Here is a 27,666-nt window from a genome sequence, read left to right as displayed (position 1 = left end):
ACAGCATGCAGTAAATTTACAAGCCAGCCACATACCAACAACTTACTTTAATCATTCTTAAGTTATTTGGCAGAAAATGGGCTCCAAATTGCCCCCCTCCCTATAAAAACTAATGACCATCCAGAAAGTCTGTGAACACACCCATATGACTTTATTCTGAAACATTCCTACGGCAGCCGGTAGCTTCCTGTGGAGGTGCGTGCATGACTCTCAGCACACCTGCCCGTGAAGAGAGGAGAGAAGAGGAGAGGAAACGAGAGGGGTGGAGAGGCCAGGAAAAGAGAGGAGAGGGGAGGAGAGGCCAGGAAAAGAGAGGAGAGGAGAGGGGAGGAGAGGCCAGGAAAAGAGAGGAGAGGAGAGGGGAGGAGAGGCCAGGAAAAAAGAGGAGAGGCCAGGAAAAAAGAGGAGAGGCCAAGAAAGGAGAGGAGAGCAGAGGAAAGGAGAGGGGTGGAGAGGCCAGGAAAAGAGAGGAGAGTGAGAAAGGGGCTGCCCCCCCCAAAGCAGCCAGCTGCAGTGCATCACTCCCTAAAACAGCCCCTGACATCCTTAACACTGCAATTACTCCCCTGCACTGTGTAGTCAGTTTGCTTGATGATATTTACAACACCGTAGACTTTTCGAGCAGTTAAATGTGAGCTGCCCTGCATTTACTTAATGTGATTACACTGTACCCTGATGCACCTCACCATCATTACATCTGTACTGCTATGTATTAACTTAAGATAATTACAATTCCACCACTGACTATTTTGCAAAAAAATTGTATTTGTACCGTGGTGTATTTAATTCACACAGGGTTTAAAGCAAGAATCCCAAACACTGCAAATATTTCCTGCAAATAAATGATTCGAAAAAATACTAATAATCAAAGTTACTATAACATCTGTAATGTATAATGTCATCTTACCAGCATTTTTATGACACTTTGGCAGAGGCCTGAAAACAATCACCATGACACTGGAGCGCGCGCGCACACACACACACACACACACACACACACACACACACACAGACTTAGACACAAAGATGTGGGGGGGTCAAACACAAATAGAATCGGCTGTTGCAGGGTCTCGCTACTTCGACCTGGGGGGGCACCGCGGTCTGGTCCTGTCACAATCGCTGCATTTACAGGACCCGGCTCCCACCTAAATGAAACTTCTGCGCCACAGCATCAAGACCCAAGTGGCACGCTGACTGCAAGCCGTGGGGGTGGTGCGGAGGACACGGTCATTGTGAACTTGACCTAGTTAAAAACAAATGCAAAAAGCTACACAAACAACGACCTGTGGCGGTGCCACACTGCGCGTCTGTAATGCAGAGCCTGCCAGTGTCTGAATGACGTCGCCGGGCGGCGCGATGGCCCGGCGCGTCTGTAATGCAGAGCCTGCCAGTGTCTGAAGGACGTCGCCGGGCGGCGCGATGGCCCGGCGCGTCTGTAATGCAGAGCCTGCCAGTGTCTGAAGGACGTCGCCGGGCGGCGCGATGGCCCGGCGCGTCTGTAATGCAGAGCCTGCCAGTGTCTGAAGGACGTCGCCGGGCGGCGCGATGGCTGGGCTCAGGAAGCAGACGCTGGATTTCCTTATACTCTTACAGACAGTATGATGGGCTCTGTGTATAATCCCTCTTTTATAAACACCCCCCACCCTCTTCCTCTGCTTTGTTCCTTCTAAGACACGGACGTGAACAAAAGGCCAAGAATTTCTCCCGAGTGGAGCCATTATTCGGACCTGGGCCTCAGCGCCGTGCGCAATAAACGCGAAAGCCTGTTTTAGCCCGACAACTGCCAGCTGCAAATTCACTTAAGACTCTCAAAACGCGCAAGTGTCAAAAAAAAAGTTCAGATTTGAGTTTGTTGGGGGGGGGGGGGATTTACATGACAAAAAAACGGCCCCTTCTCATTAGAAAGTATCGCAGCTGCAACCAGCACAGAGATCTGCAGAATACTGAGAGCATTCAAGTCATCAAGTGGACCACACTTCAATGGATCTTTATAAAAACTGATCTCTTCTCTCTCTCACTGTGTCAGCAAGGCCCTTGCAGGCTTGCATGTATGGCATGCATACATGCATGCCTGCACATGTGCACACAACACACACAGAGACACACACAGACACAAAACTACTTAGGTGTCTCCTTAACGAGATACATCGTTTTAATGCCCTAAAAGTCTCCCCTGTGCATTGAAATGCATGTACTATGCTGTGTTTTTTCAGCTTTTCCCTTGATCAGCTCACACGGGGAAGAGCCCCCCCCAACTTGAGACTATTACCCCCGCAGATGGAAATCTGCTTGTTCTGGGTCATTTAAACAAAGGCCGTCTGCCAAGGAAATGTATTTTTGTGATGATTATGTTGATTTTTTCCTCCCTTTTACAGGCTACTGACAGAGCAGAGAATCCCCAACTCAGGCTAAGGACCAGAGAGCCCAGGACTGCAAATGGCAGTTAAAATAAACTGAGGATGCCCCATACACAACTGCAAATAAATACACAAGATCATAAAAACAAAAAACCCTGAATCTGAAAACCTACATTTGGCCTTAAGTGTTACACGTTACACAAACACACACTATTAAGGCACAAGACTGTAAAACCAAAGGAGTGATAGGAGCAGTTCTAAAAAATGGGGACAAACACAAAAAACAAAGCAGCTTTAAAGTTATAAGCTACTACTTTAGGGTAGAAGTAAAAAAGGTGATTCATCAGAAATGTACTCATATTGTTGCTGTGTCACAAACATCTTTAATTTAATGCAGAGAATGAACAGAAATACTACTTGTGGGGTGATATCAAAAATAAAAATAATAAAAAAAAACACACACTTTTGCAAACAACTCTTACACAGATTACCGGAAACAGCCGTAATTTAACTCGGGATATTGTCCTGAATTGTTCTAAATGGCAGATTCAGCAGGAAAGAGTTTCTGGTGGCTTCAGTCGAATTAATACAAACCAGTTGAAAACAACAAGCCTGTTCAGAGGCGATGGTATGTTAACGGTATGACGAGGAGTCACTCGCATGCCACAGCACCCCCTGAGAGGCATGGCCGTGGGTGGGCATAGCCAGTGAGGGGCATAGCCAGTGAAGGGCATGGGCAGTGAGGGGGTGTGGTTTGTGTGGACATGGCCAGGATTTACCTGAGTGGCCTTGTCCCGCATGCAGGGTGCACACTGGATGCTGCTGTCGTCCCGAGGCCAGTGCCCCGCCAGGTAAGAACCAGTGAGTGTATCCAGCGAGGAGGTGCGGCGGAGCCCACTGCCCACGGGGCAGGCCGGTGCAGGAGCCGCGGGAGGCTGTTTGGCCCTCTCTGCAAGGGGTGGGGGGGTAAGAAAGAGACCATTGAGAAAAAGAGGGAGGTAAATGGCAGGAACTGGGATGGGGAAGAGCATTACACAGTGGAAAAAAAAGGCAAAGGAAATTAATAACAGAACAGAGAGTAAGTACAAGCACGCATGGCAGCCAAACCAAGGTCGCTCATTTCCATATACTTAGCTACACACAAAAAAATCCTAAATGCTGACATTTCATTGGCTTCCACTGGATCCAGCGTTGATGCCAACAATCCCGACGTCCAATAAACCGTTTCTTCCACAAATCACTGGAGCCCCAGATTAAACCCCCTCCTAATCTCTGCCTGTAGTTCGGCAGTCAAACAATCCTTTTAAATGAATCTAACCCTTATTAATGCATGGTCAGCGGCAGCATGGCCAGGCCTGTGTTTGTTCAGCCTGCACTGGTTTACCCACAGGTCCTACCACCCTCCCACCTCCTCCATTTTGGCTCCCTCTGTCTCCACCCTCCATTCTGTCTGTTCCCCTAAATTCTCCATGTCACCAGGGGACAAAAGACCCTGTTTCATTTTCCTTCCATGCAAGGCACATGGTGCAATGCTTTTACACCTGGTAATTTTTTTAAATAAATGATTCTCAATTCTCAGTTAAAGCTGTCAGCAAATTAAATACACCAAAGCATGTCTTTCTTGGTGAGTCTGAATGCCCAAACTCCCATCTTTGCCTGTTTTCCTGTCTGACCCCATTCGCATCTACATACCACCACGGCTCCCTTGTAAATGTCCCTGAACAGATTTTTAAAGACAGCTGCTAGAGGCTAAACCAAACACCGACTTTACACAAAGCTGCCAAAATACCATCAAAACCCCTGTTTTCCATTAAAGTGATTTTGTGGTTTACGGTTGCATCCAACTTCTGATTTATTTTATGAACAAGAGAGAATATAAAATGAAAAGCAGAAATAAAACTTCTAAGGCAGGTCTTCTTAAATTTCTGAGTTCAGTCTTCACGGTTTCCCAGACAGAGAGGATTAATGCAACCTCTTCTTCATGTCATACTGTTTGTATTTGTTTGCTTCTAAGAAATCTTATGCCTCAAGTGACTCTGTGCATGCACTCCGCCTCCAAGGTGCCCTGCATTCTGCTCATGTACACCAGCTTCAATGCATTACCGCATCTTATACTAAGGACAGCAGACGGACATGGGGCCCAATTTGAATGGCCCCCAGTCTGCCCCTCTGCCCTTAGCCCTTAAGACGGGTGCTCAACTGAAAGAATGCACAGCAGGTGGAGTAGTGATTAAGGACATTAATTCACAAATCAAAGCTCCTGGTTTAAATCATAAGAGGGTCCCATAATAAGGCAAGGCACTAAACTCCAACCAATCCCGTATCGCATCTAGATACATGGGCCCAATAGCGTCATGAATTACATCACCCCAAAGTGAATATGCAGCAGTATCACTGCACATGATACACCGCACTAAGAAGTAGCTGCTCTTAGCAGAAATGCCTTTCCCATGTGTACAGTGAGAGACTGGTAGGAAAACACATGCACTTGCAATTTATATCAATCCACATTTCTATATGCATGTAACAAATGTCTATGGACTATTTGCTCATTCAGATTTCATATGACAAACTTAACAGTTGGATGTATACAATCCTCAATGTAGACTCCTGTGCGTGCCCTAAACAGCTCTCGTACTCGTACACACACACACACACACACACACACACACACACACACACACACACACGCGCGCGCGCGCGCTGTTGCACTGGCTTTCACAGCAGGACTGCAGGAAACAATGCAATGCAGAAGAAAAGGGAAGCAGGCTTGTCCCCATGTCATTTTGCCAAAGGGAGGATTGTTGTTCAGTTTAGCATCCATCGCTACCAGCGTGTCCCAGTGTTATCCTTTCTAATCCTGAAGACAATGGGGGAAAAAAATCTTCTAATGAATTCTCGGTAACGTTCAAGCGAATGCCTGAGAGCGGAGTTTGTCCTTTCTACAGCTGGCATTAACACCTAAATATGCCACTCTAAAGAGCGACCTGGAGTCTATTCTGCAGACTGGAGAGGGAATATTTCGCAATGCATCACCCCTGTGAAATTTAGAGGCAGAAAGTTACCTTTGATCAACCAACTACTGACAAGTATATGGAGAATTCTCAACAGCATCACACAAAATAAAAAGTTTCTGGTTGCCGTAAATGTAATATAACAGAACAGGCAGCCATTTTCACCAGATTGCAGACATCTGTTTGATTTACATTCTATACCACTATTACATGTAAAATATATATGATCATGAAGGAGGGAGGATTTTGCATCAGATAAAAATATTACAGGGTTTCCCAACCCGGTCTTCATGGACCCAAAGTCGGTCCATGTTTTTGCTCCCTCCAAGCTCCCTGTCAGACTGGGAGGGAGCAAAAACTTAGACTGTCGGTGGGTCCCTGAGGACCGGATTGGGAAACACAGATATTCTATTAAGCCAGCATGCCACTATAGATGGGGTCTGCAGTAAGGCCCTCTTGGGACCGCCTGATCTGCATTCTGAAACTCTACGGTGCTTTGAATGAAAGCACCTGCCAAACAAACGAATGCAATATAAATGTAAATATTTCTATAAATATTTCTATTTCTTAAATAAATGCCAGATAGAGGGTGGACAGCATTCGTAGAATAAAAACCCATGGAAATACTTTGTGTAGGAGGAATCGATAGTCCAAGTCAGACATGGAATCAAATAGCAACTGTTTACATCAGGAGTCTGCCGGTACCAGAGTGTTTACTAACCCACCTGAATGTCACAAACTCAGCTTCCAGGGAAGATCCCCCTTACAGCACAGTCTCACACGTAAACCACTGATCTGCGCCAGATGCCTTTGCAAAACTGCCGTTCTACTGCAAACATTTGACCTTTTGTACTCTGCCAGCCTTTGAAAGCTCGTTACTAGACCGTTAACCTACAGCCGTGCCTCAGACAGACTATTACAGTCATTCCTGCAATAGTGAGGCTCACACTTTGCCCCAGCCTGCTCTTCCACCACCGTTAACCTGACCCAGCAGAGCCCCAATTGCATAAACTTGTATTATTCTCTTCTCAGATTGAATCCATCAAGGTAAAGAATGTATTATCAGCACTATTTGTTTTTCGACCCTGAATTTACAACCTGTGTACAAGCCACTGAGCCTTATGTCAGTGTGTAAGAGCGAAACCTTGCCCAAGTCAAGCAGGTTGCTGAGGTGACCTGCAATGCTAGCTGTCCACCTGTGTATTGTAGCACTTTTCACATGAACTCATCTATTCATTATCATACTGAAGCAATTCAATGAATTTCAACTTTAATCACTTTCCATATAGGGTGCAGAAGGGCACTATGTGGGCACAAATGTAGCCACAAATGTTTGCCATTATAACACCCTCCCCATACACAAATACACTCACTTAGCCTATATTTTAATAATAAATACTTTAAATATATCATGAAAATGGGTTGAATACATCACCATGACCCTCCCTGAACGTATGATAACAGAAGAAAAGGGACCGAGTAAGGAGGATTACAGGAGTGGGTCTGTTGTTTACACCATATGCAGCAGGCGCAGACGAGAGCTTTATCGGCTCCCAGGAATACCCAATACTCCGTTAATGCGTTTGCAAACATGGACGTTACACGCGAAGATTGCGAAGGCAGCACCGGGGTGCTTTTTTACACCCGGTGGTAACAGCTCTCCGCCAAGGAGGGGCAACGGAGATGGAGCCATTCTGGGCAAGGTGTCCTCTGACTACACAAACACTTAGCCCATCCACCATTCATTCACTTCCTCCTCCATCTTTCACCTCCATCGCCTTGCTTGGCTTTTATCACTGGTCACGTTTTGATCGTAGATTTCTTATCCGTCATTCCACTGGTCAGTAATCGGACAAACGGCTCTTTGTATATGGACCATAATAAAAGCGAGCAGCGATACTGATATGGTTTTTGCCTGCTCCTGGTGAACTCCCTGCCCCTCCCCCCACACTGTACCACAGCAGATGGGAGCTGTTCTGCTCCATGCTGCCAGCAAAGGCTTTTGTGAGAGAACCGCATCTTGTAATGGCATCGACGACTAAGACATTACAACATTAATCTCAACCATTACGATTACTGGAAATGCAAATGACTGTTAAAAATAATAATAACCAAAACAAACAACAACAAAAAAACAAAACAAAAAAAGGAAACCGGTCCGAACACTGGCTCATTGCAGCAGACATCTTCAGTTATTACAATTAATAAAAGCTCTGAATCGATACACAATAAAACGGTGCGTGATTGATCGCGCTTCTAACATTGCGACTGGCCTAATACAATCGTGCAAAAGGCAAAATAAAATCCGAAAACGCTCAAAAAGGTGTATCAAAACAACATAAGCATAACACAATTTAGGCTCGATTCCCCCAAATGCTCTATGTGCGAGTTGTTTATCTCCTTGCACGCTATGCATCCGCACCACTGGCTTCACCATGGCTAAATCGGTGCATTGATTATGGCGCCGGCATGCAAAGAGCGCATATAAAACCCTTCTGCTGCATGATTGTAACTATACTATTTACGATTGATTTTCTCATAGATCATACCTTTGCAGATTGGGGAAATGAGGCTTCGTCTGCCTGGTGATTGCCTGTCGTGTTCTGGCAAGTACTGCAGTCTTCCTCGGGTGCTACCTGAGGATGATGATGAGGAGGACAGGGATGGTGAAGATGATGAATGCGTTGATTGCAATAAGGTTATCGACACCGGGATGTAGAGCAGACAGCACAGCTGCTCGACGGGGAAAGAAGAAGGGGTGCCTCCGGGTATGAAAAATGGGGACGAGGTGCTGATGCTGCCGTAGGTGTGGACGTTTTGCGACGAATGAGCAGCGAATTGCTGCGGCGGTGCGGCTGCTGCAAGTGACGACTGCGCCTTAAGTGTTGCGACCGTGTCTTGCGTGGAAAGCCGGAGCAAGGGGCTACCTCTGGGTGACGGTGACGAAGATGACGATGAAGATGTCACAGTCTGCGTGGCAACGGCGAAAGCAAGGCTGCCGATGGTGGAGATGGAGAGCGCAGAATGAATGGGAGCGTCGGGGATCGCACGAGCTGGGCTGCAAGCGCGTGACGTGGACGCGCGCGTGCACTTCGCGTCGCCTTCACTGTTATTGATGTTGCTGCTGCGAGTGGGGCTGCCAGAAGCACCACGTAGAGACTTCGTTATCAGGGAAGGATGTGATTCAGGGTTCAGGTGAAACGGAACGACAGCTTTCATAGGCAGCAGCCGACTAACCGAGCCCACTCTTGGATCGATAGTTAAACCACCGGCGCCTGCTCCACTGGTTGCACTACACGACGTAACGTTGTTCGTGGTCGGCGACCTTTTCCTTCGAACTCTCTGAAACATTTTATTCTGAATTTTATTCCAGCAAAGCCATTGTCGTTTAAAAATAAATACAAGATGTCTTTATTTACCAAGCCATTTTGCAAATCCTTTGTATCGATTGCTATTAGTTTATCCTGTTTTGCTGATATTTAATTTGTCAACTCCCACCAGTTTCCCTTTTTGATGACACACCAGCAGCCTCCACACACAAATACCTCTGGTAGACTAGTACTGAATTACTTGGAGTACGCTATGAAACATGCCAACACAGCGTTGACTCTAAGCCTGCATTCGTTTCATTGGTTAATCCTAGACCTATGTCAACTTCTCATTGGTCAATTCACACTTTCTGGCTTCTTAAAGGCGCATATATCCAAATTTGGGGTGTTTTTCATGCGTCTACAATGAAATATTTTCTATGTTTGTTATTGGGTTTGTTTATGCGAGACAAACACCAAGCTGCATATTTTTTTTTACATTTATAATTCTGCATAAACCTCGGGGACCCACCAAACTGCTTAATTCTTTTCAAGAAATAATGTCAAGAAATACCCCGAAATTGATTCCCAAACGCAATTAGTCAAAAACTTTAATTCACTAATCAATTCTACATCAATAGACATGAAAAATGGCTTTGATTCCAGTTTATATTTCATTGGCATCTTGCCAAAGAATTAAAGTGGATTGCAAGTCTTGGTCTTATGTTTACAACATACGTAGCAGATGACGAGGGGAGAATGCAGGACCTCCTTATATTTGGTTGCTAAAGCATTTTCAACGATGGAGGTGTAAATAATACGGAAAGTTTGTGTATACGGCGATGTTTTACCGACAGAGTAGTTTTAATCTGTACGGTAATGCTAGTCAGCTCAGCGCAGGAAACAAATGTGTACATCCGTTTAAATCACGTTTTTACTGAGTAGTTCTTAGAACTATACTACTAATATTGCTGATCACTAATTATGACATACATACGTTCCAATTCTACAAATGGCTAGGTAATCGAAAACACGTTAAATCAGATACAATATTATATAATTCATTGTTACACAATCTGTCTCAAATACGTTAGCAGTTTTATCGTTGAGATCCTTTTTGTAAAATATCGCTCTTACGTGATTACTGAATTTCATAGACAATAGTACAGAATACTGTTTGCCTTGGACCATGTGTCTTCACTACTACTTTGTTTTCCTAAACAAGTCGCTAATGTAAGTAACACCACCATCTCGTGGTCAAACAACCAAACATACATCCATTCATGTTCCATGAATTATGTCCTATGCAGGGTGGCGGGGATCCTACGTCTAAACAGAAAAATCATTTCGTGTCGGTCACCATATTCGCGGTTTATTTGGATACCGAAAAATTCCCAGAATCATTATAGGGGAAACACTGATCAACGTAGCCCGATGAATATAGTTAATCGCCAATTTAGTGAATTAGAAATTGAGTAGTTTTCATTGTTGACACATCACAGCACACAACAACGAGAAATTGGTTCTTTGTATTTAGCCCCTATGTGACATAACAGGGGGACAGCTAATTCAGCACCGAGAGAGCAGTGCTTGCGGGTGGTACCTTGCTGGTCAGGGATTCAAAGCAGCAATCTTTTATATTACAAATACACTTCCCTAACTATTAAGCCATCACAACTGCAAAACTCAGCGAAGTACTTGTTTATCAGCAATGGCTGTAATCAGGTATCGTTAATACATCTTAGTTCTTTCTCAGCAACACCTGCAATTTATTTGAATTTTCAGCTTCATCAAACAGCGAATCATAGCTTGGCTTCGGTTACCTTCATTAATGAAAACGACATCTGAAATGTTTTTTTTAGGTTTTTGCAAGGTATATCACGTATAAACCTTTAAACTTTACTCAATCGCTACCTGCCTTACTCATTTTACATTTTAAGTAAAAAAAACACGCATATAAACCATCTATATAAACATGACTCTCGTTAAATAGTCATTTTTATAAGCAAAATTATAAAAACGACCAGCAGTTCTCGTGATGTCCCACTGTAGTTATGTAGTTTAATCTCTAACAAATTTGTGTCATTTGGTATTTAACGATAATATAAAAGCTCTTTTTAAAAGACCATTGCACCATTGTCACATTCTCGTGTAACTGGCTGTTCTTAAGGTCCATTTCTTTCACCAACACAGTTATTTCAGCGATGGCTCATTTTATTTCTTTGAAATTTAAAAATCAGGACATAAGACCTTCTGTTATTATACATTTACTTCAGTTGACACACAGCCACTTTTATACAAATAAAATATTAATTTATATTAGTGTATTAGCAGTTCTTTCTATAAAGTTCTTCTTTATTTAAAATAGCATATTTTCCTTTCCATCCATCTTACCGTTGTTTGTCTAATAGAAGGTCACTGGAATTTTTCCCTTAAAAAGCATGAAGTAATGTCATACAGAAGATTTTCAGGCAGAACTTTCATAAAAGCAATATGATGCTGCTGTACTTACTGGTCCCAAAACAATCTTCAAAGTCTCCGAAAGGGTGTCTGAGTAGGACAGAACATATTAGGCATTATATACAAGCCTATTTATATAAAGTGATGAACCTATATTACACAAATACAGTCATGAGGTTTGTGCACTAATAAATGGGCAAAAAAGAAGGGTCAGAAACTAAACATTTCATGTCTGGGGGCAACAGATAACCTGGTCCATTAACTGAGTAAAGTCCTTTCCTCTTGTGCAAAGTGTACACAGGTCATAATTATCTACCTGGTATGATTAATAGAATGGTTAATTGTACTTGGAGGAGATGAACTAAGATTTTAAACTACAGGCCAGTTACATACAGAATATGTTGTCATTTGCAATTCTGTGATTATGCAACAGGGGGCATTATCTATCATTTGTGTAGTAAAATTTAGATTAAAAACAGAAATGGTAATATTTATGAAAGAAACTAGAGCCTCTATAAAACCTTGACATGAACACATCACGCAGTTTTATATTTTCAGTGTCAAAGGTGAAACCAAAACAATAAGCAGCGACTGCTCATTCCACTTAAATGTTAAAAAAAAAAAGATTTGTGAAAAAGTAAAAAGGGAAATGGCATAATTGTACAGCACAAGAAAAATCGTACACATTACGGAAACAACATTACAAAACATCCCTGCATTTTTGGTGCTCTGAGAATTGTTATTGACTGAAGTGAACCAACAGCACAGAGACCATCTTGGACTGGGACCATTCCAACAAATCACATCTGCCTTGCTGGTTTTCCAAAATGTCACATGAGGGGGAGAAGTTGTAAGAATTAAATTAATAACAGATTTGAACCTCACTCCATAGCATGCATTGCTTTTAAAAGAAAAAAAAAACTTCAGAAACACTGAAGCTTTAGAATTATACAGGCAGAAGAGATTAAAAGTGAGAAGAGTTTGCTGTGTTATCTATGAGCATATGGAATTCAAAGGCAAGTAAGTCAACATAGCTATCCACATACTGTAAAATGAAATAACGACGGATTACAGAAAAGCAACCGTAGCTGAATCCGGTCCTGTATCCACCCGCGTGTCATGTGACTTTGTTAACATCCACCCGCGTGTCATGTGACTTTGTTAACATCCACCCGCGTGTCATGTGACTTTGTTAACATCCACCCGCGTGTCATGTGACTTTGTTAACATGCTCCATCCTCTACCAGCAGTTCATTGGTCTGTAACAGAAGGGTTGCGGCTTCCATGCACCCAAATGGACATTTGCTTACAGCATAAATACAATGTCAGGCTCTGACAGCGCAAGGCACCAAGGTTCCAGCACAGAAAACAAGGACGCTGAGAAGTTTCCATACCGATCATCTATTGAATTGAACGGCTGAATTGGATTGTAAAGACAGATTGCAAAAGAAACTGCTTATTGTGTAACAGAACCTTCATCTAGGTTTCAATAGTGCTTTAAAGCCATTTTTAAAGACAGGACTGCTTTCATTTATCCAATTGAACAAACACATATTACTATCCAGGATTTTTTTATCCCTTGGATTTTGACCCTTTTTTAGTGAGCAAACAAGGTGTTCTACCCATGAGGGGGAGTGGATGAAAACATACAGGGCTGCAAAGGGGCATAAGTGCATTACTCACAATGACAAAAATACAGGGAAAAATACAGAGCATTGTTAAATACCAGCACCTTAAAGCTTAAGTGCATTGCACATGATTACATATGATACATAATGAAGGACAACAGCAGGAACAAATATATGTATGTACATTGCATAAAATATTTATGGGCACAACCTTGTCGACCACTTTAAAAAAAAAAAAAAAAATGGACAAACATCAATTTACATGAGTACATGAGCAGTCCATGGATTGTGTGTGTGTATATATATATATATATATATATATATATATATATATATATATATAAATTATATTTTAAGACCACTATTTTTCAGTATTTTGCATGCTTACAAGGCAAAGACAAAATGTGATTAAGCTTCTTACAATGTGCAAAAAATTAGAAATACAGATACATATACTGAAAATAACACATCCAATACTACTGCATAGAAGGGTACTTTTTAAAGCAATTTCTTTACATTTTTAAAGTTGAATAGTGAAAATCCCAAACTAAGCCCTCATTTTATCTGGGTTCTTTTGTGGAATTCTCCTCAAATAGTAGGACAATAAAACGTGGTGTGAATAAAACTGCTCCTGTTACATCTGTCCTTTGCTGAAGGTCATGATTTACAAGTAGGTGATGTTGTGGGGCTCAGAGGTCAGGGTGGGGGCAGAGGTACCTGCTCCCTGTGGCACAAGAGCGGTGCTGAGTTTGGGCCGGCCTCCGGTTGACCGTGGCTGGCTCTCTCTAAAGGACATGCTCCTGTGGTTGTTGTTGACCTCGGCATCCAGGCTGCCGGTGGAGATGACCCAGGTGGAGGGGCGCCAGCCCTTCAGAGAGTAAGGAGTCTTCACTCGTCTCTTAATCTTCTCACCAGATCCTGCCTTTTCATCCTGCAAGGTTCCTTCACCTACAGAAAGAAATATACAAATATATGGGAACATGATTCTGGTTTTACAGGACTGAGCAGTGAATTATTTTATGTATTTTAATCACAAAAACATAATCTGTATATAGGGTGTCTATATAAGAGTTGTAGATTTTAGACTGGTATTGGATTTTTTTGTGTATTCATACTGCTGTACAAGTTTAGGACATAAGTATTTAAAAGAATCATTTAAAACGAATATAAATGACGATCCAGATTTAAGAATTTTCACTTTATACGCACGCACATGTTACTATTCATATCTTTGTGGGAAAAACCCTAACCTTAACAATGACAACCCTTACCTAGCCTTAACCACAGCCATAAATGTCCCCACAATGTCACATATACATTCAGCCCCCCCCCCCCCCACCCAACCATCACACACGTGTATATTATACACACCGACGTACATAAACATTCTGCCCACTTTTTCGGGGCTTTAATTTTATTAAGCTCAAATCACATGCATCTGCCTGAAGATTGATTAATCATTTGAGTTGTTTTACACGTTTCATCCTCTCTCTCTCTGGCTTTTTGTTGCCTTCATTCAGCTTGCCTCTTTCAGGTTCTCTGCGCCTTGTTTCTCCCTGCTTTTAACAAATCTGAAGACATCCTTCTCATGAGTGTCACCCGCCACTAAGCAGAGGCACCCTCGTCATTTCCTATGTATCGCAGACACCAGGCACTGTGGAACGTTCTCCAGATGCTTATCAGAGCTCTGGAATTTCCTTCCTCGTCCACAGCAAAGTCGGACAAACAGAGCTCAGTGAGCTAAGCCATTATCACTGTGGTGTTACAGCAGTCACTAAATCAGACCATTTCTTGGCTTATCAAGCTCATTGCTTTAAGAAGCAGGACTGACCAATGACACTGTTTCCTGCAAATTTTCATCTTGAAATAAGCAACCATACGCCATCTGGCCAAACGTATGTGCACACCTCACCGTCACAGTTATATGTGCTAGCTGAACATCCCCTTCCTTGGGCACTAACATGGAGTTGGGGCAGCGTGAGGCTCAGTGGGCTAAGCCTGAGTGCCTGTAATCAGAAAGTTGCTGGTTCAAACCCAGCCTCCGCACGTCTGCGGGTCCTTGAGCGTGGCCCTTAGCCCTCAGCTCCCTGGGCGCTGTTATGGGTGGCTGCCCTTTGTGTACAACTTACTCTACAAAGCACAAGTTGAGGGAGGAATAAAGAATTTCCCCATGGGGACAATAAAGTATTGATTATTATGAGTTGGTCCCCCTGTTGCTGCTATAACAGCCGTCACTCTTCTGGCAATGCTTTCCACAAGAGCATTAGTGAGGACAGGCACTGATATCAGACGAGAAGGCATGGTGTGCAGTCTGCATTCCAATTCATCACAAAGGCCCATTTTTACGTGCCACACGCTTCAGCACTCTGTGGTCCCTCTCTGCCAAGCCGTGTAGCCTACCTCTCCATAGCCGAGCTGTGGATGTACCTAGTCGATTCCACTTTTCAATAACAGAAATAACAGCCGGTCAGGGCAGACCTAACAATGATTGTCTGGCTGTGTGTGTGATTGCATGCACTTGTTAGCAATGGTCGTGGCTCAAACAACTGAACTTAAAGGGGGTGTCCATATACTTTTGGCCAGGTAGTGCATCTTGTCTCAGGACAGCACATCGTTGCTGCTTGATAACGAGAGAACGGGACACACATTATGAACAGAGGGAAAAGCAAATACACAAACCAAAGGCAGATGAGCATCCCAGGGTGGTAACAGACAGGTCCAGGGAGTTGGGCCGTTCTGGTCTCCTGGGTTTGGGAGGTCGCAGTACAGGCTTTTCTTGGGATTCTGTGGGTGCTGGAGTAGGGTCTGGGAGAGGAACGGAGGCATGGGCTTCAGCTTGTGGGGCTGCAGGAGCCTCCTCAGTGGGACAGGACCTTCCGCTACCCACGTCGTCCTGGCCATTGCCGTTGCTGTTGTTGTTGTTGGTGTTGGGGCGACTGGCGTGCTGCCGCTCTCTGGCAGCGGGCTGCTCCCCCCTCAGCAGGGGCTCGTGCTCATCAGGGCTGCAGTTGATGTTGAGGCGGTTGTCCTCGCCACTGAGCTGGGTCTGCAGCAGTGGGGCAGTCCCATCCACCTGGGGACCAGCTGGGTTCACGTTGCCGTACTGAGTGCCCCTGGAAGACGACAGGCCCGCGTATCCATTCCCTGTCCCCCGACTTCCCTGCCCGTGGTTGGTGACCATGACCAGGTGCGGCTCAGCACCACTGCTGGTGTTTATCTTGGCCACACCTGTCTCCACTTGCTTCAGGTTGGACTTGCCGAGTTTGCTAAACCTGAGGCGCAAGGAGGAGTCCTTGGCTGGGTTTTTGGTGTTGAGCGGCAGGCTGCTGGGTCGTTTAGGCAGATTCTGCTGCTTAGGCAAGGGAAACACAGCTGCAGGGGGGTCACAGGCTATGCCGGCGGGTACTGCTGGGTCAGCCTGTACCAGTCCTCCAGTCCCATTGGCCCCTGAGACCTCAGCAGCCAGCTTAATGAGAGGGTACAGCAAATTGGAGCTGCCAGAGCTGAGTGGGTCTGGAGCACTGAATTGCTTTTGAGAGTGCTCCATCAGGTTCTCGTCAGAACTCTCTTTCAGGTTCTTGTCCACTTCCTTAGGATCTAGCTTAGTTGTCTCTAGGTCCTCCTCTGTCAGCTGCAGACAAACAGGCATCCCATTGGCTGGTCCATTATCAGGGCAGTCTGACTCAGAAATGGTTGCCATGGTTGTGCCAGACATCAAACCAGTGGTAGTAGCAGTGGTAGTGGTGGTAGTGGAGGTGGTTGAGGTGGTGGACAGGCTGGGTCCACCAGTCTCTGGGCTCGGCAGCCGGGCCTGGGCTTGTTGACGCTCGTAATTGATGGAGTTCCGGTTCTTCTCTCCTCCACCAGACATCCCATTGCTGATGCTGCCCAGTCCATTAACAGAGCAGGTGCCTGAATTTGAGAGGTCACTTGGTAGGTTCTTCACCATGGTTTCATGGTCCTCAATGTATGAGGAGGTTGAGAAGTCAGGATAAGGCCCCATCTTTGCAACCCTGCGACTGTGGGACAAGTTTCTGTAAAGAGATGGTATGTCAGAAACATGGAATACCACTGAGCAGCATTAACCATGAACATTAATAATATCCATATTCAGTCTGGGCTACCTCTCGTTCTGCACAGCAGTGCTCATGGGGTTGACAGTGGGACTGACAGACTTGTTACGGTCCCATATAACGAGAAGCTCCGCCATACGCTCCTCGGCGCACTGGGCAGTGAGCCTCGCTTCTGCATCCTGGTCCCAGCAGTCCTCGACGGTCTCCTTTAGGGAGCGCACGGCCTAAAAGGGGAATCACACATGCACCACCATAAGAAAGCACGCAGTAATTATGGGGGCTGGGATCGGAGTACAAAATCTTTGAATCCTCACTAGACTGTTCTCTTTCCAGGCTTCAGGGAACTTGGGCCTCTGCTTCTCCCTGGACACCAGCACCTGCATGTCCTCAAAGGAAGGGTGGTTCCCTGCCTCTGCCTGGAAGGCCATCTGATAGTCTGGCACAGCTTCTCCTGGAATGGGAGTGGTCCAGTTAACTGTAACTGAAGGGGACACTACTCAGGTGCCAGAAAAAGAGGCCTCGGGGATCACCTGGAAAGAGGTCGACGCAACGCATGAAGATCTCCCAGTAGATGAGCCCAAGAGCATACATGTCCACTTGTTTGAGGGCAGATTCACAGTCCCGCAGATTCACTGCACCTTCTAACACCTCGGGGGCCATGTAGCGGATCGTGCCCACCTAGGGGACAGGAGTTAAGAGAGGTTTCAAAGTAAATGAGTGAGTCTCAACCCGGAGTCCTCCGAGATATCACAAAAGAAGCATGTTGCCTTCTGAAAAATGGTTTAAAGCTCCTTCCAGACATTAACATACAAGCCAAAATATGCAAAATGCACAAGAACACAGAGGATGGATGCTAGGTGCGGACTGGACCCACCTCACTGATGGCGGCGTTCTCTTCTTCCCCGGGCCGCGTCAGCCTGTTTCCCGTGAGCTTCATGGACAGGCCAAAGTCACTGATCACACAGGTGCCATCATTCTTCACCAGGACATTGCGGCTATTCAGGTCCCGATGGGACACTGCCGGCTTGTAGGTGTCTGATACAAACGGACAGGAAAGAAAAGACCAGCATTACCCCCACAGAATCTGCCGTTTCACAACCAGACACCTACTCAGTGAAGAATCAGCTCTGATATTACATTATGAAAACCCAATGGTCTCCCACCATAGTAAAACTGCATTCTGTCACTGAATGCTGGTAGCAGTAAAAGATTGCCTAATTTGAGGCATATTTTCATCTAGGTCGTGTAGAAATGGTGGAAAATGTTTAAATGGATATAGTGAAGCCGACTGAGAAAAATTACTGCCATGTTTCCTTCAGAGCAGCAACAGTAGCTCAAAATCCACTAGATGGCACCACAACAAATACAAGTTACAGCTGTCAGCTAATCATCATCTCATGTGTTGGTTTTAGAATGAAAAATAGAAGATTAAATATATGAAAAAAGTCCAGATTTGTGGCTTGTCAGACCTAGAGGTCATGCTTTCAGAGAAACATTGAAAAGGTATTGCATGCATCCAATTCGCTCACCACTGTTGGGATTTTTAGCATGAAGGATCATCTTGAAATAACCAATTTACGTGTTAAAGCATTCAGACTGGCCCTATACTGGCTTTACAAATGAAAGAAAAAAAATCACATTTAATTGCCAACAGATGATACTTATATTACTATTATTACTATATTACTAGTTACTCAGCAATTATAAGACAAGTAAATGCTATAAATAATAATATTAAGAGATTGACATATATGTAACCTGTTATTGCACTTTCAGAGTTAAATCAATGGAAAGAGCTCAGGCTGTGACCTACTCAGAAATGGAAAACAACAACATGATCACTCAAGTAATCCTTCATCCAGGTCACAGAACGTCAGCGATGGATCCCTTAGTGTTCTCCCCACAGTATTCGGACACTAAGTGATGACGCTTCTCATGAAAGAATGGTGTCACATCCTTCCAGCATGAGTCAAAGGCCACTGAGGCAGTGGGCCCCCCCCATTAAGACACTTAATTTTGCCATTTCCTTTATTTTGACAGTTACCTTACAATGACATTTGCTACTTATCAGCATGGTGCAGCTGGGATATCCAACAGAGTATTAATTTCATTCCTTTTCTCATGCTCTGTGCCTCATATGCATTTCCAGAGTAAATTCCTGTCTTAGAAACACAGATATCATGACAGGAGCCTGATAACCTTTAGCTACCGCTGACAGGGATCTTATATTTAGATTTCATCTTCACATGAGGCTGTGTAGAGACTTTTCCGGTGTCACCATCGGTGTCATTCGGGCTTCCGCATCTCCTCAGGTCTAAGCTGCCCTTTTCCTGCTGTTTTTGTGTCCCAGGTCTGACGTGACCAAGTCCACTGGTGAGTTAAATGGAAGGAAATGTTGATGTTTTGGTTGTGACAACATCAGGGAAGATGCTTCCCTGTGGCATTTGGGATGGAGTCGAGCAAGGTCAAGGTGTAACTATGTGTGTGTGTGTGTGTGTGTGTGTACACAGTGGGGTGATGCAGTGCCACACACACGCCCCCGCACCTCCTGGCATGAGCTCTGTGTGCAGGTAGGCCAGCCCTCGGGTTACAGAGTGGGCCAGGCGGCAGCAGCTGACCCAGTCCCCAGTGTGCAGACTCAGGTACTGGCTCAGGGACCCCTGGGAAGGAAGGGAGGGGAAAGAGACAGTATTAGAATGACTCCAGCACTACTCACACTGACATAGCATTCAGTCACTATGTAAGTCTGCGCAGTTTTCCAGCACTACTCACACTGAGATAGCTTTCAGTCACTATCCACGCAAGCGTGGTGCTCCAGCACTACTCACACTGACAGCATTCGGTCACTATCCAATTGAGAGCAGTACTCCATCGACTCACATGTGGGTAGTACTCCATCACCAGGAAGTACTCCATGCGTCCGTCGGCTGTCATGCGCTCATCCCCAATGATAAAGCGCGCTATGTTGTCATGCTCCTGACTGAGCACTCTGTAGATGGCACGCTCGTTCACAAAATTCTGTCTGTTGGTGTAGTTGAAGACCTTGACCGCCACGGGGCGCTCGTCCAGGGACCCCTTGTACACAGAGCCATAACGTCCACGGCCAATCAGCTATAACACAGAAAATGTAGGCTCATCAGAAACTCAGGGAGTGGTATGGACAGGATTAGATTGAGGATGAGATGAGTAAGTATGTCAGTAAGGAATGTGGACACGCATGTGTCTGTCACCTCCAAAAGCTTCAGGCTGTCCAGGTCAAGTGAAGGCTCAGAGGCGGCTGCCTCCATCTTGTCCAGGTTGTGGAGGCCCTGTTTGCGACTTCCTGGTAACAACATTTTAGATGCAGGGGTAAGTGCTTAGGACAGAGAATGAGTCATGAATAACCCCTTTTGGAAACCATCAGGCTCACCGGTCAAAACACGGAAGCCGAGGATGATGGCAACAATGAGGACCGCTACCAAGGAAACGGCTGCCAAGGCAATGACAATGGCCTCCTCCCGGTATAGTGGCTGTGGGTCTGAAGAACAGGATCAGAAGAACAACAGAAGATACATGAAATATGTCCACCCATAAAACTGCCATTTAAGTGCACATGGCACGGAGGAGGAAGGTTGCAGATTATACAATCAACAGAAAAGGACCGCTAATACACAGCCTGCGGCTCATCTTATACATTCTTTATTTATAGCCAGCTTTACTACACCCATTCATCAAGTAGCTTAGTCTAGCCATTACACTGAAGTCTACGCCTGTCCTCCAGGGCAAAACACATCCTGCTTTTTTTGGCCCCCTCCTGAGTCTGGCATAACTTCCACAACATAGAATCCATTTTGAGTCCATATTCCAACTGATCAAATATCAGCTGTACCAATTCAGCATAGAGACTCTTTGGAAATGGACAAGATGGAATAGAGGATGATTTAGCACTCATTACAGGCATTTCAGTCTAACTGGATTAAAATGGATCCCCATCAGGGAAATCCAGGTTCTTATCCAACCATTAGAATGCAATTTTAAGTCATCCCTTAATGTGCAACAAATCACAATTCATTAGTGTGAGTGAAAGAGGAGGGTCTGGGTCTGCCTGCCATAGCCTCGGAATCGGGACACGGAGCCAAGTACCATACAGATCTGCGTGCATCATAAAGCACGTCAAAAAAGAGAGGGGGGAGGTATTTCAACAGTAATTTGACAGTAAGCAGAGAGTCAGCATTCCACCAGCATCTGAAGGTCACTGAGCAGCTCCGTGTACGCTCACGTTCACACGTACAGTCACACAGACACATACACACGCAGATCTGCACCACAATCACAAGTGTACCAACACAGAACGGCTCAGGATATTTAGCTACATGCATATATGCAGAATGGGCCAGAATGATTGCCGCCCCCCCACCCCCCCAAAGCCTCCCACCTCCTTCCTTCTGCCTTAATCTACGCAGATCACTCCATCATCCATCAAAGCCTTCCACAGCGTTTTCAGGTGTGTGAGTGACCCTACAGCCTTCTTCCAGAAGCAACCCGATTTCTGCCAATAATATTAATATACTGTACTAGCCAGGGGCGCCGTAAGGGGAAGGAAAGTGACAGGGGCCCTAAAAAATTAGGAAAATAACTGGATTGGTTTGGACTGGGGGGCCTAATATGATATGCTTTCATGGGGCCCATAATCTTTAGTGACGCCCCTGATACTAGCAATTCAAAGCCACGGAAAGTGCCTGGTATCAGCTGCGAGACAGGAAGGTGAGGCAGGAAGGTGAGGCAGACAAGAGGAAGCCAGGTACAGCCACATCTCAAAGAGTTTTTATCACCGAAAGCAAAAGCACAGCTGTGTTTGAGATGGAGGGGATGCCATCAGAAAGAAGGGACAGAATACAGTGTGCACGCACACACACACGCACACACGCACGCACAAGCACACACGCGCACACACACATACACACACGCACACACACACACACACGCACAAACACAGACAGACAGAGACAGACAGAGACAGACACACACCCACACACAGACACACCCATGATCTGCATCACTGGCACATCCTACTGCTTAAGGACACCACGTTGAAAATGGGCTGCTGATATTTCATGAGAAAATATAGGCGTGACTGTAAAGTCAGACACTTGCAGACACTTCCAGTAAGTTCTGGCGGGACAGTCGTTAGCGAGCAGCAGTCAGCAAGCATGCCAGACGAATTAGTCACCCACCCCCAGGGCCGTCCCTCCCCAACGGAGACTCACTTCATTACTCTTAATAAAAATAACGTGGGTTTACTTTCTGCCTATAAGTATATTAGAAATTATGTTGTTAACAGAATACCGTATAATTTTAATCCTTTATTTAAGGAGCAGCCAACTGGATAACGATGTACTTGCTTGGCTGAAAACCACAAATTTTTTACAGTGGATTTTGCCCAAAACTGTAATAGGTGCAATACAGGTCAGAGACCCTTTCCCATGCCAGCAAGAGCACACGGGAGCTGTAGAATCTTAAATGTATTTACATACAGCCAGGTACAGTGGGCTTTCCCAGCACCATTCTGGTTAAATGGCATGTGTTCATCCTGCAGTAGGTGTCAGTGCTCGATCCCCACGATGCCTTATTAGCAGTGCGAGGCAGAACATTCAGGAACGCGAAGCAGATCGCATTCCCCAGGTGGGCCAGAGAGCCGGTCCGTGTGTCTTTCTGTAGCTGGGCCTCCCTCAGTGCCAGTGAGGCACCCATCACTTTGCTAGGGACAGAGAGGCCTCAGGTTGCGCAAGGTCTCATCTGACGTCAAAAGATTTGTACATCAAGTTCAAGTCTAAAGGTCTGTACTGGGAAAGGGGAAAGGCATTCGGGACGATCAGCAGCACTTCCTCTTGGCTAGCAAGGTACAGCCTCAACAAGTGTCGCCACATTTCCCAATATTTAGCAATTTTTGGAAGATCACCATTACTTGGGAGCCCTGCTATACCTAGAGGATCGTAAGTATGACTCGAACAGCGACATCACTAAGCGGTCATCAGTTCTTCCATTTGAAAGACTAGACACCAAAGCATAGGCATATTCAAAGCAGTTCGATACATGTAAAGTGCCATTTGAAATCCCCACTGTGGTGTGTGGGAGGCTGGTACTGTATTAGCTAACTAGTATGACTGAGCAACTGACATTAACTTGTGAGCCTGATTCTATTGTCTACTATCCAAGCACAGTGCAGATGATACATGTTGAACTGCTGAGGAATATTTATCCATCCATCCATTTTGCATACTGCACATGGCAGGAAACACAGGACAAGGCCAGCAGAAATTCAGATGATTGTAGTTTTGTATTGGATAATCAAAGATAAAAATGACGACAGCTTCTGATGACAGATCACATCCAGTCATCTATCTGCTTATGCAGTGCAAAATATCCAGTTGGCCAGACTGCATGCTTGTGGACCATGGGATGAAACTGGAGTACCCACAGGAAACCCTCAGAAACATGGGGTGAATGTGCAACCTCCACACGTGCATGCACACAAAGGCCGGGAGTCGAATTTAAACGTCCACATCTGCAGACGCAAAGCTAAGGCTACTAACGAATTCAATCTCCATGCCAACTGCTAGAAAAATACTGTATACAGCAACTGAAAACCATGCTTCAAAACTTGGAGAAATACAACAATTGCTGGAGTAAAGTCCTACAGAATTTAATCCAGACTGCACACTGCCTACATGCTGGTACATGCAATAAGGAAGTGTGGATGAAGCAGTAATGACTGAGCAAGCCTGCTGTCAGCTGGGAACCCCAAACATCACAGCCTTTCAGATTACAGACTTCCACATAAATCACTATTATTACATAATGACCTCCTAACTCCTAATACATAGTGTGTAGTGTTATTGTGGTGAGGTGGAAAAAGATTAAACGTTTTAACTAATGGTACAACTGTGCCAGCCAATGCAAGAAATGCTGGATATTTTCAGAGACACTGCCGTGTTCTATGTTGGCGGCCCTAGCTGTACTTTTCCCACTAGCTAAATGTGTCCTGGCCCACCCTGTCGGGAGGCGCTCTGGCTCTGAGCATCCTGCCCTCCCCATCCTGCCCTCCCCATCCTGCCAGCGATGATGGTAAATATAAACCGCCAGCTTTTTCAATGGCCAGTGACGTGCTCTTTGTTTATCACTTCCTAAAATGATACTCTGCAGACTGCAATTACAGCCCACTGTCACGGCAAAGCACCCGATCACACACACACACACACGCAGGCACCCAAGTGCACGCACACACACACACACGCGCGTGGACGCGCACACACACACACACACACACACACACACACACACACACACACACACACACACTCCCCGGCCCTACCCATAACCATAAGTAACCAAAAATACAAGACTTTCGGCATTCTTAGTTATTCGATTGCATTCATAGATCTTTGTGGGGACCTGAAAAATGGCCCCCACAATGTAAAAAAAAAAAAAAAACAAACAGGTTTTTATTACATCGTGGGGGACATTTTGGAGACACACACACATGCACGCACACACAAACACACACAACCCATATGCAGCCGACTTCTCTTCATTAGCACTGGAACCCTGACCAATCGTCGCTAAAGCAAACCTGAGTTCCTGACCCGCCCCCCCCCCCACCCCCACCCCACAGCCCGTATGCTCTGGCTGCTAGAAACTGGCAGAGATGTTACTGACAAATGGAATAGTGATGTAATACCTTCTCTCTTTGGAGATGAATCAGAAGAGGGATGCTTTTCCATTCAGCTCTTCACACACACACACACACACACACACACACACACACACACACACACACACACACACACACACACACACACACACACACTGCTCAGTAATGCACGGAGAGAATCTTTCGCTTTGGCAACACAATAACTATGTTCTTTGGAAGCATGCAGGGTACCAGAAGAAACGCAATCATGAAGGCAATCACTCATTTTTGCAGAAGCACCTCATCAGCACTACGGTCTGGTCCATCCCTTTATCCCTTACGCTAGCTCAGCTAACCCCTTAGTTACACACCCCAGGGCCCTATGGGCGCATGTCTGTGTCAATGTGCTTTTATGAGCCTTGTGTGAAGGTCAGATCCTCAGGGACAAATTATTAGAGAGAGACTTGCAACAGCGTGTGCACTGAGACGGAGGTGGCACACACAGTCTGGCACCCAGACGTGCACTCCTGCCCGCACACTCATGCCCTGCACGGGGATCCTCTGCACTCTCTCTGCTTGCCAGTTATTTAGAGACGTGGCATTTTCTTGCCTATTCATACATATCGATATTCTACCAGAACTATTTCACTTAAATAGCCTGCAAGCCATTCCTGTGGCTTTAACAGACAGCGCTCCGGTTTACAGGAATGTCTGTGACCATGGGGCTAACCGTCTGCCGTCATGCTTAAAACAGTGGGAATGCACCATGTAAATAGAGAAGCTGCATACATTATTATTTTAACCAGCATTATACATCAGCCCCCATTGCGGTCCAGTGAAAAGCTGATGTTATTTCAATGGCTGCAATTGCAATGTGCCGTCACCTCGAGTAGGAGTTAATTGTTATTATAGAATAACCAGTGAGAAGCAACTGGCAGAGCTCAACAGTGAGAGAGAGCTAAGAAAGGCAGGTGAAAGGCAAAGGTGCTTTAGGGACACTGGCTAGGGGGTGTGGATTCTGCCTGGCAACTAACACTGCATAGCCAGTAATTGGACAACAAACTCTTAAAGCTACACTCCACCACCAGCTTCCACAGCTGACAGGGAGGTGGGCAGCACACAGAAGCATGTGAGCAAACATCTCCAGTCTGTTTTCCATTTATTAAGGCTCACTGGAATGCTGCTAATTATCAGTAGCAACATGGATGAATCCAAACACCTTTAACATTAGCCTGGAATTTCTGGTCCCCTACAAAATCAATACATTGATTGAGGCTTTTTAAAAGGACAGGAATGGGGATAAAGAAAGAGTGCCAAGGCTATCTGCCTACTGTTCACCATTCCTGTCCCCAGCCCACTCACTCATGCAGTTATCACCACCCTTGGCTTCACAGTTTCTTTTCTATAGATTTGGAGGACAGGAGGAACAACAGATACCTGGGTTGAGGTTGGGAGGTCAGCCATCACCATGCTCTTACAGCGACCTCTGTCCATGGCATACAACCCTGCCTACCTGTAAACCCCTTCCTTTGTCTACATCTCTCTCACTCTCTCTCACTCTCTCTCTCTCACTCTCTCTCTCTCACTCTCTCTCTCTCACTCTCTCTCTCTCACTCTCGAACACACACACACAGATTTGTACTTATATTTCTGTGGGGACTCTTCATTCATTTCTATTCGGAAAACCCCTACCCAGTCCTAATGTTAACTATAAGTAAAAGAAAATATCAGACTTTATGGCATTTTTACTTTTTTGATTTCAGTCACAGATCTTTGTGGGGACCTGAAAAATGGTTCCCACAATGTAAAAAAAAAACAGGTTTTTATTACATTGTGGGGGACATTTGGCCCCCACAATGTAATAAAAACCTAATCCCCACACACACACACAAACTTCTTTCCCACTGTTACCATTAAAAGGCCTCCCCAAAGGGCCAGCCCCTAAACCTAACAGCTCAAACCATGCATGCCACTTCTCTGTGGCAAAGCCCTCGAATTCCCTACAGGGGAGTCCATTTCAGTGATTCAGCGAATCTCATGAACAAAAGGAGCATTTCCTGAGGATCCCTGCACTCAGAGCCCCTGCTCCAAGAGGATTAGCAATCTTGCACTTACTTCCCAACATACATACAACTTTGGGGAGGACAGCATTCAGAATAGAGGCAGAGAGGCAGCTTTGATGAGGCTAGCAGGGAAGAGGCAGCTTTAAAGTGGGCGCTTCATAACACACAATGATAAAATAGCTATCGGATTTAAGGGAACACACAATGCAAGGTAACTTCAGCTTACAAGCCAGAAAAATATTCTACAAGGAGAAAGACAAATTTGCAGCTTTAATTCAACTGTTTAAAAGATTACTTTTGAATTAAAGATCCGGTGTAGGCAGGTGTATCTGTGTCCAAAATGCCTGCGGAGGTGCCTTCAGCGTGAGCCACCCTGCTCACCAACTCCTGTATAATCTCTCATGTCTTCTCCCCATTAGTTCCTCAACCTTCACTCCCTGATTCAATCTGCATCAGTCACTCCATCCCTCACTCTTTTTACAATCATTCCCTCCATCACTTACATAGAGGCTGGGTGCTGGTGGGCCCAAAGAGAGGGAAGTCCTCTGTGAAGTTGAGGTTGCACATATTGGAGCTGCAGCAGCAGAAGCGGTACGTGCCGTTCTGGATCAGCAGGGGCGTTGTTGTAACCACGCAGCGGTCATCATGGCAATCCTGCTGGTCACTAACGTGAGCCCAGCAACCTAAAGAGAGATGGCGAGAGGTGAGAGCGGGCCCCCTTGCAGGTGCTGGGCAGGTCATGTGACCACAAGTGAGCGGACCTTGCTTGACCAGCCGGATGCCTCCGTCATGCGCTTTCTCCCAGAGGCCGTAGCAGCGGCTCTCCTGGACACAGCGCACCGTGGTGTTCTCCCGCAAGACGTGGCCCACGCCGTCCACATGCTGCTCGTCCAGCTGCTGCTGGTGGTCGTAGAAGGCACACTCACGCTCCTCATTCGGAGCGGCTGCGCAGACAGGGACACTGTCATTCCATCCATCCCTGCTTCCAACTATTCATATAGAATTGTAAAGTTTGGAGGAGGAGGAATAATGGTATGAGGTTGTATTTCAGGGGTTGGGCTAGGCCGCTTCAGCATTTGGGACAGTTCTCTGCT

General features: G+C 45.5%; 2 protein-coding genes across 3 annotated transcripts in view; both read right to left on the bottom strand.

The window, feature by feature from the left end:
* The window catches only part of LOC111840651 (protein FAM117B-like), a 28,504-nt gene extending 19,547 nt beyond the window's left edge, over window positions 1-8,957 (bottom strand). Inside the window, exons 1-3 of one of the 2 annotated variants that reach the window (XM_072714643.1) lie at window positions 8,299-8,957; window positions 7,921-8,007; window positions 3,137-3,306 (exon numbers count right to left, since the gene is read on the bottom strand). In XM_072714643.1, the coding sequence (XP_072570744.1) occupies window positions 3,137-3,306; window positions 7,921-8,007; window positions 8,299-8,722 (681 nt within the window). In that variant the 5' untranslated portion in view covers window positions 8,723-8,957. Of the gene's footprint in view, window positions 1-3,136; window positions 3,307-7,920 lie in introns of both variants that reach the window. The other variant, XM_072714641.1, reaches the window with a different exon arrangement.
* A 3,564-nt stretch (window positions 8,958-12,521) lies between these two features.
* LOC111840727 (bone morphogenetic protein receptor type-2-like) overlaps window positions 12,522-27,666 on the bottom strand; it is a 45,344-nt gene continuing 30,199 nt past the window's right edge. The window contains exons 7-18 of the mRNA XM_072714633.1: window positions 27,334-27,516; window positions 27,076-27,255; window positions 20,250-20,357; window positions 20,071-20,162; window positions 19,721-19,951; window positions 19,386-19,500; window positions 17,715-17,875; window positions 17,371-17,518; window positions 17,155-17,291; window positions 16,892-17,064; window positions 15,447-16,801; window positions 12,522-13,715 (exon numbers count right to left, since the gene is read on the bottom strand). Of these exons, the coding sequence (XP_072570734.1) occupies window positions 13,432-13,715; window positions 15,447-16,801; window positions 16,892-17,064; window positions 17,155-17,291; window positions 17,371-17,518; window positions 17,715-17,875; window positions 19,386-19,500; window positions 19,721-19,951; window positions 20,071-20,162; window positions 20,250-20,357; window positions 27,076-27,255; window positions 27,334-27,516 (3,167 nt within the window). The 3' untranslated portion in view covers window positions 12,522-13,431. The remainder of the gene's footprint in view (window positions 13,716-15,446; window positions 16,802-16,891; window positions 17,065-17,154; window positions 17,292-17,370; window positions 17,519-17,714; window positions 17,876-19,385; window positions 19,501-19,720; window positions 19,952-20,070; window positions 20,163-20,249; window positions 20,358-27,075; window positions 27,256-27,333; window positions 27,517-27,666) is intronic.

This window comes from Paramormyrops kingsleyae, chromosome 1 (genome assembly GCF_048594095.1).
Source record: "Paramormyrops kingsleyae isolate MSU_618 chromosome 1, PKINGS_0.4, whole genome shotgun sequence".
Lineage (NCBI taxonomy): Eukaryota > Metazoa > Chordata > Actinopteri > Osteoglossiformes > Mormyridae > Paramormyrops > Paramormyrops kingsleyae.
This window is presented reverse-complemented; position numbering and strand designations above follow the sequence as displayed.